The following is a 12,614-nucleotide window of genomic DNA, read 5'->3' on the forward strand; positions in this document are numbered from 1 at the left end:
AAGGCTTTGAGGATCGCCGCCGAAAAAAAAATTCGATTAATAATATTCAATAAAATTCTAGCATAAATTGTGAGTTATAGTCCTAAATTTATTTAACTAGAAAAATATGAGATAGAGTAAAGGTTGAAAAAAGTCGACTAGGAAAAGTTTATCTGGCTTTTGAACTAATCTCAACCGTGACTGATATATTGAAAAATTTCGTTTGAATTTTAACTTTTCCAAAGCAAAGTCTTTCTTAAAATAGTTATGATAAATTCATGTCAAATTACACAAACTCTGTCTGGAAAGGGGAAGGGCGGTAAAATGAAAACGATTAATTCTCGCTCCTTTTTATAATTTCTGCTATTGATTGCATTTTGCATTAAAGAATAGGGGTTGGGCGACTCGATAAAAGAATTTACTTTATAGCATATATAAATTATATTAGTGACAGATTTTTGTAATTTTGTAATTTCTTACTATAATACAAAAAGAAAAAGTATTGATTTGTCCGATGGGGGGAAGGGGATTGCATGTATCGCACTTCCACCTGTTTATATTATATAGATATTCGACTAATTTTGTTCACATACTATGATTTCTCCATAAAAGTAGGACCGCCCCTCCCCCACTCAAAGGGTTTAGATGGGAAGGGCGGTAGAGGTATTCGCTCTTCCCCTTCCAATCGGCCAACAGGTGAACGAAATTATATATGAAGACCGGTTAAAATACCAATAACAAGTTTTAATCATATAGATATTTAATTGATTCTGTTAGCTAGCTGTGATTTCTACAAATAAATAGGACAGCCCTCACCCACTCGAAAGTTTAAGGTGGGGGGGGGGGCGGATTGATGCCATCGCCCCCTCCCGACCCTACCAAATCGGCCAAAATACTAGAAGGGGGGGGCCGAAATAATCTAAAAATAGGTTGAAATATAAATAATTAGTATATATTATTAACATAAGTAATAAATTCGCATACAAATTGTGTGAATTCTATACTATAATTCGTCCGCCCCCCCCCCGGTCGGTCGAGTGGGGGGGGGGGGCGAGCGCCCCTACCGCCCCGCCCCCCCTGGATCCGCCAGTGAATACAATGGTTGATGGTTGAAGAGGGTCTTTAACACGATGTCTTAGTCTACTTTTAATATGATTATCATTATCATTGTAATGCTAGGAACATCTAGTCGTGTGTATACGGTTTATTTAGTACAGTCTCTCATCATTACTCAGATTTTTGCTAGTTGCATGAAACTTACAAGATTAGCTCTTTGGCTAGGTCCATTGGTGTCTTATTGGTAGGATCACTTTCTCTTGCAATGTAAGGTCCTTGAATGTATTTATATCTGTATGTTGCCACATATAGTGTAGAGGGGGAGACAAGATGTTCACATATAACGTCTGGGACCATAAGAACCATAACTCAGCTCAAGCTCATTACTAAATTTAAAGTCATTGCCTCCAACGGATTTAGCCATGGAGATCCTCATGTAGTACTTACACGGCTCAATGGCGTAGCAAGATGTTCATGGGCCCGGGCTCAACAATATGATGGTGGGCCCCCTTCTTTCATTTGAGTGAGACAAACACTAAATTGAGTAATAATGTATGTATTTCGACTTCTACTTCAAAAAAATAATTCAATGCAAATACCGCATATACAAATAATTCAATATGAGTATTGCATATATAAATAGTTTCTTCTTTACACTTAATTCAATTACGACTTTTATAAATAATAGAATGACAACAATCACATTTTAGACACACAATGAATTCAATGTCAAGACATATTCAGTCACAACAGAAGAGGTTACTGTGGCTAGTGCATTCCGAAAGTGCGATAAAGCACCAGATCTACATATAGTGTCAGCAGAAATGTTAAAACGTGGCAAGCAGTGCCTTGTTAACAATGACTGGTCTCTTAAATTTCTGTTTACAAACTTCTAAAGTCCCCAAGAACTGGCAAAAAGGATTGATGTAAAGCTTTCAAAAGGGGCAACTTGACAAATTACAATATTTGAGGAGCAATACCCTCCTCCCTGTCCCGGGCAAAATTTCAGCATTATTCTGTTGAGACGACCTCAAGAAATGACGGAGAGCCTAGACAGACAGGCACCAAAAATAGACTTATATAAGACTAAAATTATGCGAGTGGGCTAGGAGGCAAAGGGTGCCCTCATCACTTAGAGCTGGATAAGTTCCCAGTTACCATGATCAGCCTATCATGATGTAGTATGCCGAACATGAAAGTCAGGGGCTGCCACCTGTTTGGACAAGCTTGAGACTAAAACAGATCCAAAACGATTGCCAACTTGTGACACCGACTTATGCATGCAAGACATGGAAGTCGTCTGCCTAAGTCGAGAAAGGGCTGAATGTGGCTCAACAAAAATGGCTCAGACGGATTAAAGAATTTAGAGATCGGTTACAAAAAACGTGTTTGTTTGTTTTTTAATTTTCGAGTAACAGAGTCACGTGCATCTATTTATAAACTTTTTTTTTGTTTCGCTCAATGGAGAAAACAGGAAGTGAAGTAAATCTATTGGTCTCAGAACTTAATTGTAAGAAATTATTGTTTTTTAATCCATCGTTGGTTTCCAGACCAAGGGTCCACCTGACGGTAATACAAAACAACAACATATTCCCTGATCAGTCGACAACATATTCCCTGATCAGTCGACAACATATTCACTGTTCAGTCGACAACATATTCCCTGATCAGTCGACAACATATTCACTGTTCAGTCGACAACATATTCACTGTTCAGTCGACAACATATTCACTGTTCAGTCGACAACATATTCCCTGTTCAGTCGACAACATATTCACTGTTCAGTCGACAACATATTCACTGTTCAGTCGACAACATATTCACTGTTCAGTCAACAACATATTCACTGTTCAGTCGACAACATATTCCCTGTTCAGTCGACAACATATTCACTGTTCAGTCGACAACATATTCACTGTTCAGTCGACAACATATTCACTGTTCAGTCAACAACATATTCACTGTTCAGTCGACAACATATTCACTGTTCAGTCAACAACATATTCACTGTTCAGTCGACAACATATTCACTGTTCAGTCAACAACATATTCACTGTTCAGTCGACAACATATTCCCTGTTCAGTCGACAACATATTCACTGTTCAGTCGACAACATATTCACTGTTCAGTCGACAACATATTCCCTGTTCAGTCGACAACATATTCACTGTTCAGTCGACAACATATTCACTGTTCAGTCGACAACATATTCACTGATCAGTCGACAACATATTCACTGATCAGTCGACAACATATTCACTGATCAGTCGACAACATATTCACTGATCAGTCAACAACATATTCACTGTTCAGTCGACAACATATTCACTGATCAGTCGACAACATATTCACTGATCAGTCGACAACATATTCACTGATCAGTCAACAACATATTCACTGTTCAGTCGACAACATATTCACTGATCAGTCGACAACATATTCACTGTTCAGTCGATAACATATTCCCTGTTCAGTCGACAACATATTCACTGTTCAGTCGACAACATATTCCCTGTTCAGTCGACAACATATTCACTGTTCAGTCGACACCATATTCACTGTTCAGTCGACAACATATTCCCTGTTCAGTCGACAACATATTCACTGTTCAGTCGACAACATATTCACTGTTCAGTCAACAACATATTCACTGTTCAGTCGACAACATATTCACTGTTCAGTCGACAACATATTCCCTGTTCAGTCGACAACATATTCACTGTTCAGTCGACAACATATTCACTGTTCAGTCGACAACATATTCACTGATCAGTCAACAACATATTCACTGATCAGTCAACAACATATTCACTGTTCAGTCGACAACATATTCACTGTTCAGTCGACAACATATTCACTGTTCAGTCGACAACATATTCACTGATCAGTCAACAACATATTCACTGTTCAGTCGACAACATATTCACTGTTCAGTCGACAACATATTCACTGATCAGTCAACAACATATTCACTGTTCAGTCAACAACATATTCACTGTTCAGTCGACAACATATTCACTGATCAGTCGACAACATATTCACTGATCAGTCGACAACATATTCCCTGTTCAGTCGACAACATATTCACTGATCAGTCGACAACATATTCACTGTTCAGTCGACAACATATTCACTGATCAGTCGACAACATATTCACTGATCAGTCGACAACATATTCACTGATCAGTCGACAACATATTCACTGATCAGTCGACAACATATTCACTGTTCAGTCGATAACATATTCACTGTTCAGTCAACAACATATTCACTGATCAGTCGACAACATATTCCCTGTTCAGTCGACAACATATTCCCTGATCAGTCGACAACATATTCACTGATCAGTCGACAACATATTCACTGATCAGTCGACAACATATTCACTGTTCAGTCGATAACATATTCACTGATCAGTCAACAACATATTCACTGTTCAGTCGACAACATATTCACTGTTCAGTCGACAACATATTCACTGTTCAGTCGACAACATATTCACTGATCAGTCGACAACATATTCACTGTTCAGTCGACAACATATTCACTGATCAGTCGACAACATATTCACTGTTCAGTCGACAACATATTCACTGATCAGTCGACAACATATTCACTGATCAGTCGACAACATATTCACTGATCAGTCGACAACATATTCACTGTTCAGTTGAAAACATATTCACTGTTCAGTCGACAACATATTCACTGTTCAGTCGACAACATATTCACTGATCAGTCGACAACATATTCACTGATCAGTCGACAACATATTCACTGTTCAGTCGACAACATATTCACTGTTCAGTCGACAACATATTCACTGATCAGTCAACAACATATTCACTGATCAGTCGACAACATATTCCCTGTTCAGTCGACAACATATTCACTGATCAGTCAGCAACATATTCACTGATCAGTCAACAACATATTTACTGTTCAGTCGACAACATATTCCCTGTTCAGTCGACAACATATTCACTGATCAGTCAACAACATATTCACTGTTCAGTCGACAACATATTCCCTGTTCAGTCGACAACATATTCACTGATCAGTCGACAACATATTCACTGATCAGTCAACAACATATTCACTGTTCAGTCGACAACATATTCACTGATCAGTCGACAACATATTCACTGATCAGTCGATAACATATTCACTGTTCAGTCGACAACATATTCACTGATCAGTCAACAACATATTCACTGTTCAGTCGACAACATATTCCCTGTTCAGTCGACAACATATTCACTGATCAGTCGACAACATATTCACTGATCAGTCAACAACATATTCACTGTTCAGTCGACAACATATTCACTGATCAGTCGACAACATATTCACTGTTCAGTCGATAACATATTCCCTGTTCAGTCGACAACATATTCACTGTTCAGTCGACAACATATTCACTGTTCAGTCAACAACATATTCACTGTTCAGTCGACAACATATTCACTGTTCAGTCGACAACATATTCACTGATCAGTCGACAACATATTCACTGTTCAGTCGACAACATATTCCCTGTTCAGTCGACAACATATTCCCTGTTCAGTCGACAACATATTCCCTGTTCAGTCGACAACATATTCACTGATCAGTCGACAACATATTCACTGTTCAGTCGACAACATATTCACTGTTCAGTCGACAACATATTCACTGTTCAGTCGACAACATATTCACTGTTCAGTCGACAACATATTCACTGATCAGTCGACAACATATTCACTGATCAGTCAACAACATATTCACTGTTCAGTCGACAACATATTCACTGTTCAGTCGACAACATATTCCCTGTTCAGTCGACAACATATTCACTGATCAGTCGACAACATATTCACTGATCAGTCAACAACATATTCACTGTTCAGTCGATAACATATTCACTGTTCAGTCGACAACATATTCACTGTTCAGTCGACAACATATTCACTGTTCAGTCAACAACATATTCACTGTTCAGTCGACAACATATTCACTGATCAGTCGACAACATATTCACTGATCAGTCGACAACATATTCACTGTTCAGTCGACAACATATTCACTGTTCAGTCGACAACATATTCACTGTTCAGTCGACAACATATTCACTGATCAGTCGACAACATATTCCCTGTTCAGTCGACAACATATTCACTGTTCAGTCGACACCATATTCACTGATCAGTCAACAACATATTCACTGATCAGTCGACAACATATTCACTGTTCAGTCGACAACATATTCACTGTTCAGTCGACAACATATTCACTGTTCAGTCAACAACATATTCACTGATCAGTCAACAACATATTCACTGTTCAGTCGACAACATATTCACTGATCAGTCGACAACATATTCACTGATCAGTCGATAACATATTCACTGATCAGTCGACAACATATTCACTGATCAGTCGACAACATATTCCCTGTTCAGTCAACAACATATTCACTGATCAGTCAACAACATATTCACTGATCAGTCAACAACATATTCACTGTTCAGTCGACAACATATTCACTGATCAGTCAACAACATATTCACTGATCAGTTAGCGGTTTTTCTCGTTGAAGCCCTTGCCATTAGTTGAAGCATCAATTCCAAAAGCCATTCTTTTCTTGTGTATCAGATCTGCACTGTCAACAATAAATAAGAGCAAAAACAAAATCCTTAGTGAAATGAGATAATAATAATAATAATAATCTTTATTATCCGTATGGAAATTTGTCTTACAATTTGTGCATTACACCAAACAAAAAACATTATAACTATAAGAAACCAAAGTGTACATTCACACCAGACTCATTCATAATTTACATGTGACAAAGTTTATACCAGATTGTTCTTATTTAATGATTTGATTGCCAGGGAAACAAAAGAGTGTTTGTGTCTGTATGTCTTTGCTATCGGTGTCTTGTATCTCTTCTGTGATGGTAAAATCACAAAATCCTGACACAAAGAGTGATTCTTTATTTCGAGGATCTTGTTAGCTTTTTTATAGATGTTTGTCTCAAACAACTGCCCAAATGGGGTTTGTTTTTTGCCAATGATTTTACCTGCAGCATTTAGGATTCTATAAAGTTTATTTTTAATGCTCAGATTGCCATACCAGGCAGTGATATTGAAACTTAGAATATTGCAGATGTGAGCGTGATAAAACATAGCCAAGGCGTTTTCGCTAACATTAAACGAGGACAGTTTTCTTAGTAATCGTAATCTTTGCTGCCCTTTTTTTGCTGATACAGATGAACAAAGAATCAAAACCTTTCACCAAAGAGACATTCAAAATTTGACAAACTAAGTCCGTTTCTATTTCAATAACACACATCACAGCGATACCACTGATCTACACATCACAGCGATACCACTGATCTACACATCACAGCGATACCACTGATCTACACATCACAGCGATACCACTGATCTACACATCACAGCGATACCACTGATCTACACATCACAGCGATACCACTAATCTACTCATCACTACTATACAACAATGCAATGACAAAATCACCCGTCTGCAGATTGAAAATAAATTTATTTACATGACAGGCACTCGCCTACCTCACAGGATCAACAACCAACCTCTATTCAACTCGTACATTCGTGGAAACTTCTGGTTGGGTGCGCTAAAAAAAACATGGGTGGAAACGGATCTCGGAAACGGATCTAGCGATTTTCCTAGAAATTCGACAATCGATGTATATCGTTGGGAAAAGAATGACTAACTAGTTGGCCACACTGGGAAAACTCTAGTTCGACCTTTACAATTTTTCAAATGATCAAAAGAAATCCATTTAAATTTGGCTAGAGAGCTAGAAAATATTTCCCTGGAACGGACTCTACGTCTTCGGGTAGTTCCGCATGAAGGCATTCTATTCGTCAAGAGTTTACACAAAATGAATGTTCAGGAACATTTTGGGGATCGTCTTCTAAGTCTAGATCTACAGGTCAAATGTTGGAATTTTATAACGTCTAGTAGATCTATTACCTTTACCTATCCCTGAGCCTGTTGGACCGTTGGGGCACAAAGCATGACTCGTCGACCGTCTTTCTCCATTCATCCCGGTCTTTTGCCTTGTTTAGAACCTCTTTCAATGGCAGACCCGTCCATTCTTTTATATTGTCCTCCCATCGCTTTCTCTATCTGCCTCTTCTTCTTTTTCCTGGTACTGTTTCCTGAAGGAAGGTCTTTGCGAGCCCCGAAGATCATGTAATATGGCCATAGATTTTCATCTATACATTCTCTATACCATGAATCTTTCTAGAGAGTGGGGGGATGGTTTAGGGTGAAATTCCCTTTTTTTTAAACAAATTAAATCTATCATTCATTAGTTAGGAAGAGAAAAATAATCGATAAGTTGTAGGAATCGGGTATTGTCTTTTTTTAAGATGTTTTTCTTGTCTTGAAACATTTCGTTGTACTCTATCAGAGAAAGACAAATAATTGTTGAACTGCTTTCATGTTCGGATCTAAGTGTGTGGAAAGAGAAAATGAAAAGTTGTATTAACTTTCCGGATTTAAATGTTGGGCCAGCGGTTTAACTATTGTATTCTTACAGTTTGTCCTCATTGGGTCAGCGGTTTAACTATTGTATTCTTATAGTTTGTCCTCATTGGGCCAGCGGTTTAACAATTGTATTCTTACAGTTTGTTCTCATTGGGCCAACGGTTTAACTATTGTATTCTTACAGTTTGTCCTCGTTGGGCCAGCGGTTTAACTATTGTATTCTTACAGTTTGTCCTCATTGGGCCAGCGGTTTAACTATTGTATTCTTACAGTTTGTCCTCATTGGGCCAACGGTTTAACTATTGTATTCTTACAGTTTGTCCTCATTGGGCCAGCAGTTTAACTATTGTATTCTTACAGTTTGTCCTCATTGGGCCAGCGGTTTAACTATTGTATTCTTACAGTTTGTCCGTATTGGGCCAGCAGTTTAACTATTGTATTCTTACAGTTTGTCCTCATTGGGCCAGCAGTTTAACTATTGTATTCTTACAGTTTGTCCTCATTGGGCCAGCAGTTTAACTATTGTATTCTTACAGTTTGTCCTCATTGGGCCAGCGGTTTAACTATTGTCCAGGAAATAAAGTGTTACGTAGTGTAGAAATTTAGAACTGGAAAAGAACTCGTGAACAAATCTAATTAACTTGAACACAGACGAGTCATCGAGTTTAATAGAAATTTCTTGTTGTCATGGTAACCCATTCTATGTCCCCAGCACGAGACAAACAGCCATGATGATGTAGTAGGAGATCATCTTCCCGAGTGGCTGGTCGGAGTTATCGTGGTCATCATTATGCTCATCATCGCTTTCTTTGTCATGGTCATCACTTCCATTATTAAGAATAGACAAAAGTAAGTCTAAGTGTGTCTGCATGAATGCGTGTGTGTGTGTGTGTGTGTTTGTTTTGTGCAACGAGTGAGGGGCAGAGACTAGAATGCTAATGTTAAATTTCTAATCCTCTGAGGTCGTTCTGTCACTCTGAGTGAAAAATTCTTCCTCCAAGAACCTCCCATCCCCCCCCGCTCCCTCGAGAGCTGTCAGTGCAGAGAGAAGGGAAGGAGGAGTAATGAAGTGTAGATGTTTCCCAAATTATGTCTACACATATCTAATGAAGTGTAGATGTTTCCCAAATTATGTCTACACATATCTAATGAAGTGTAGATGTTTCCCAAATTATGTCTACACATATCTAATGAAGTGTAGATGTTTCCCAAAGTATGTCTACACATATCTAATGAAGTGTAGATGTTTCCCAAAGTATGTCTACACATATCTAATGAAGTGTAGATGTTTCCCAAATTATGTCTACACATATCTAATGAAGTGTAGATGTTTCCCAAATTATGTCTACACATATCTAATGAAGTGTAGATGTTTCCCAAATTATGTCTACACATATCTAATGAAGTGTAGATGTTTCCCAAATTATGTCTACACATATCTAATGAAGTGTAGATGTTTCCCAAAGTATGTCTACACATATCTAATGAAGTGTAGATGTTTCCCAAAGTATGTCTACACATATCTAATGAAGTGTAGATGTTTCCCAAAGTATGTCTACATTTAACATATCTAATGAATTGTAGATGTTTCCCAAATTATGTCTACATTTAACATATCTAATGAAGTGTAGATGTTTCCCAAAGTATGTCTACATTTAACATATCTAATGAATTGTAGATGTTTCCCAAATTATGTCTACATTTAACATATCTAATGAATTGTAGATGTTTCCCAAATTATGCCTACATTTAACATATCTAATGAAGTGTAGATGTTTCCCAAATTATGTCTACATTTAACATATCTAATGAATTGTAGATGTTTCCAAAATTATGCATACATTTAACATATCTAATGAATTATAGATGTTTCCCAAATTATGCCTACATTTAACATATCTAATCAATTATAGATGTTTCCCAAATTATGCCTACATTTAACATATCTAATGGATTGTAGATGTTTCCCAAATTATGTCTACATTTAACATATCTAATCAATTGTAGATGTTTCCCAAATTATGTCTACATTTAACATATCTAATGAAGTGTAGATGTCTCCCAAATTATGTCTACATTTAACATATCTAATGAAGTGTAGATGATTCCCAAATTATGTCTACATTTAACATATCTAATGAATTGTAGATGTTTCCCAAATTATGTCTACATTTAACATATCTAATCAATTATAGATGTTTCCCAAATTATGTCTACATTTAACATATCTAATGAAGTGTAGAAGTTTCCCAAATTATATCTACATTTAACATATCTAATGAATTGTAGATGTTTCCCAAATTATGTCTACATTTAACATATCTAATGAAGTGTAGATGTTTCCCAAATTATATCTACATTTAACATATCTAATGAATTGTAGATGTTTCCCAAATTATGTCTACATTTAACATATCTAATGAATTGTAGATGTTTCCCAAATTATGTCTACATTTAACATATCTAATGAATTGTAGATGTTTCCCAAATTATGTCTACATTTAACAAATCTAATGAAGTGTAGATGTTTCCCAAATTATATCTACATTTAACATATCTAATGAATTGTAGATGTTTCCCAAATTATATCTACATTTAACATATCTAATGAATTGTAGATGTCTCCCAAATTATGTCTACATTTAACATATCTAATGAAGTGTAGATGTTTCCCAAATTATGTCTACATTTAACATATCTAATGAATTGTAGATGTTTCCCAAATTATGTCTACATTTAACATATCTAATCAATTATAGATGTTTCCCAAATTATGTCTACATTTAACATATCTAATGAAGTGTAGATGTTTCCCAAATTATATCTACATTTAACATATCTAATGAATTGTAGATGTTTCCCAAATTATGTCTACATTTAACATATCTAATGAAGTGTAGATGTTTCCCAAATTATATCTACATTTAACATATCTAATGAATTGTAGATGTTTCCCAAATTATGTCTACATTTAACATATCTAATGAATTGTAGATGTTTCCCAAATTATGCCTACATTTAACATATCTAATGAATTGTAGATGTTTCCCAAATTATGTCTACATTTAACATATCTAATGAAGTGTAGATGTTTCCCAAATTATGTCTACATTTAACATATCTAATGAAGTGTAGATGTTTCCCAAATTATATCTACATTTAACATATCTAATGAATTGTAGATGTTTCCCAAATTATATCTACATTTAACATATCTAATGAATTGTAGATGTCTCCCAAATTATGTCTACATTTAACATATCTAATGAAGTGTAGATGTTTCCCAAATTATGTCTACATTTAACATATCTAATGAATTGTAGATGTCTCCCAAATTATGTCTACATTTAACATATCTAATGAATGCACAAATAGAATAGTTCCGTTCTTTTGTTTTTAAAAGGTAGATTAAAAATAGAGCTTAAGCTTCAGATTGCAAAATACAATCGTCTGTTTGAAGATACCACCGACATTTTAGCTTAACCCATTTTCTATCTCTCTATCTAGACTGTCTGTCTGTCTATACTGTCTGTCTGTCTATCTCTAATTTAAATGGTATCTATCTTCTATTTTAAAAAATTAAAACTATTTTTGGTTTTATTCAGTGTATCAGAAATAATGTTTCCACTCTATTCATATCAAACAGTGTATCAGAAATAATGTTTCCACTCTATTCATATCAAACAGTGTATCAGAAATAATGTTTCCACTCTATTCATATCAAACAGTGTATCAGAAATAATGTTTCCACTCTATTCATATCAAACAGTGTATCAGAAATAATGTTTCCACTCTATTCATATCAAACAGTGTATCAGAAATAATGTTTCCACTCTATTCATATCAAACAGTGTATCAGAAATAATGTTTCCACTCTATTCATATCAAACCTAGAAACAGATCGTCCACCTACATCAGCACGCCAGCCATTTGTGACGATTTGGAATCAGGAAAAATTGGAAACGGCGGTGACGTCAGCATGAAGATGACGTCATTTTCTTCTGTGTCAGAAGGGATGATGGGAAAACTTCAAAGTATGTAAGACTCTCTCTCTTTCTT

At 36.1% G+C, this 12,614-nt stretch overlaps 1 protein-coding gene across 3 annotated transcripts in view; it reads left to right on the forward strand.

Moving 5' to 3' along the window:
• LOC106065811 (uncharacterized) overlaps positions 1–12,614 on the forward strand; it is a 42,529-nt gene that overhangs the window by 2,828 nt on the left and 27,087 nt on the right. For all 3 annotated transcript variants that reach the window (XM_056030887.1, XM_056030885.1, XM_056030886.1), the window contains exons 3-4: positions 9,268–9,404; positions 12,450–12,589. In XM_056030887.1, coding sequence (XP_055886862.1) covers positions 9,268–9,404; positions 12,450–12,589 — 277 coding nt within the window. The remainder of the gene's footprint in view (positions 1–9,267; positions 9,405–12,449; positions 12,590–12,614) is intronic.

The sequence above is a fragment of the Biomphalaria glabrata genome, chromosome 5 (assembly GCF_947242115.1).
Source record: "Biomphalaria glabrata chromosome 5, xgBioGlab47.1, whole genome shotgun sequence".
NCBI classification, from domain to species: Eukaryota; Metazoa; Mollusca; class Gastropoda; family Planorbidae; genus Biomphalaria; species Biomphalaria glabrata.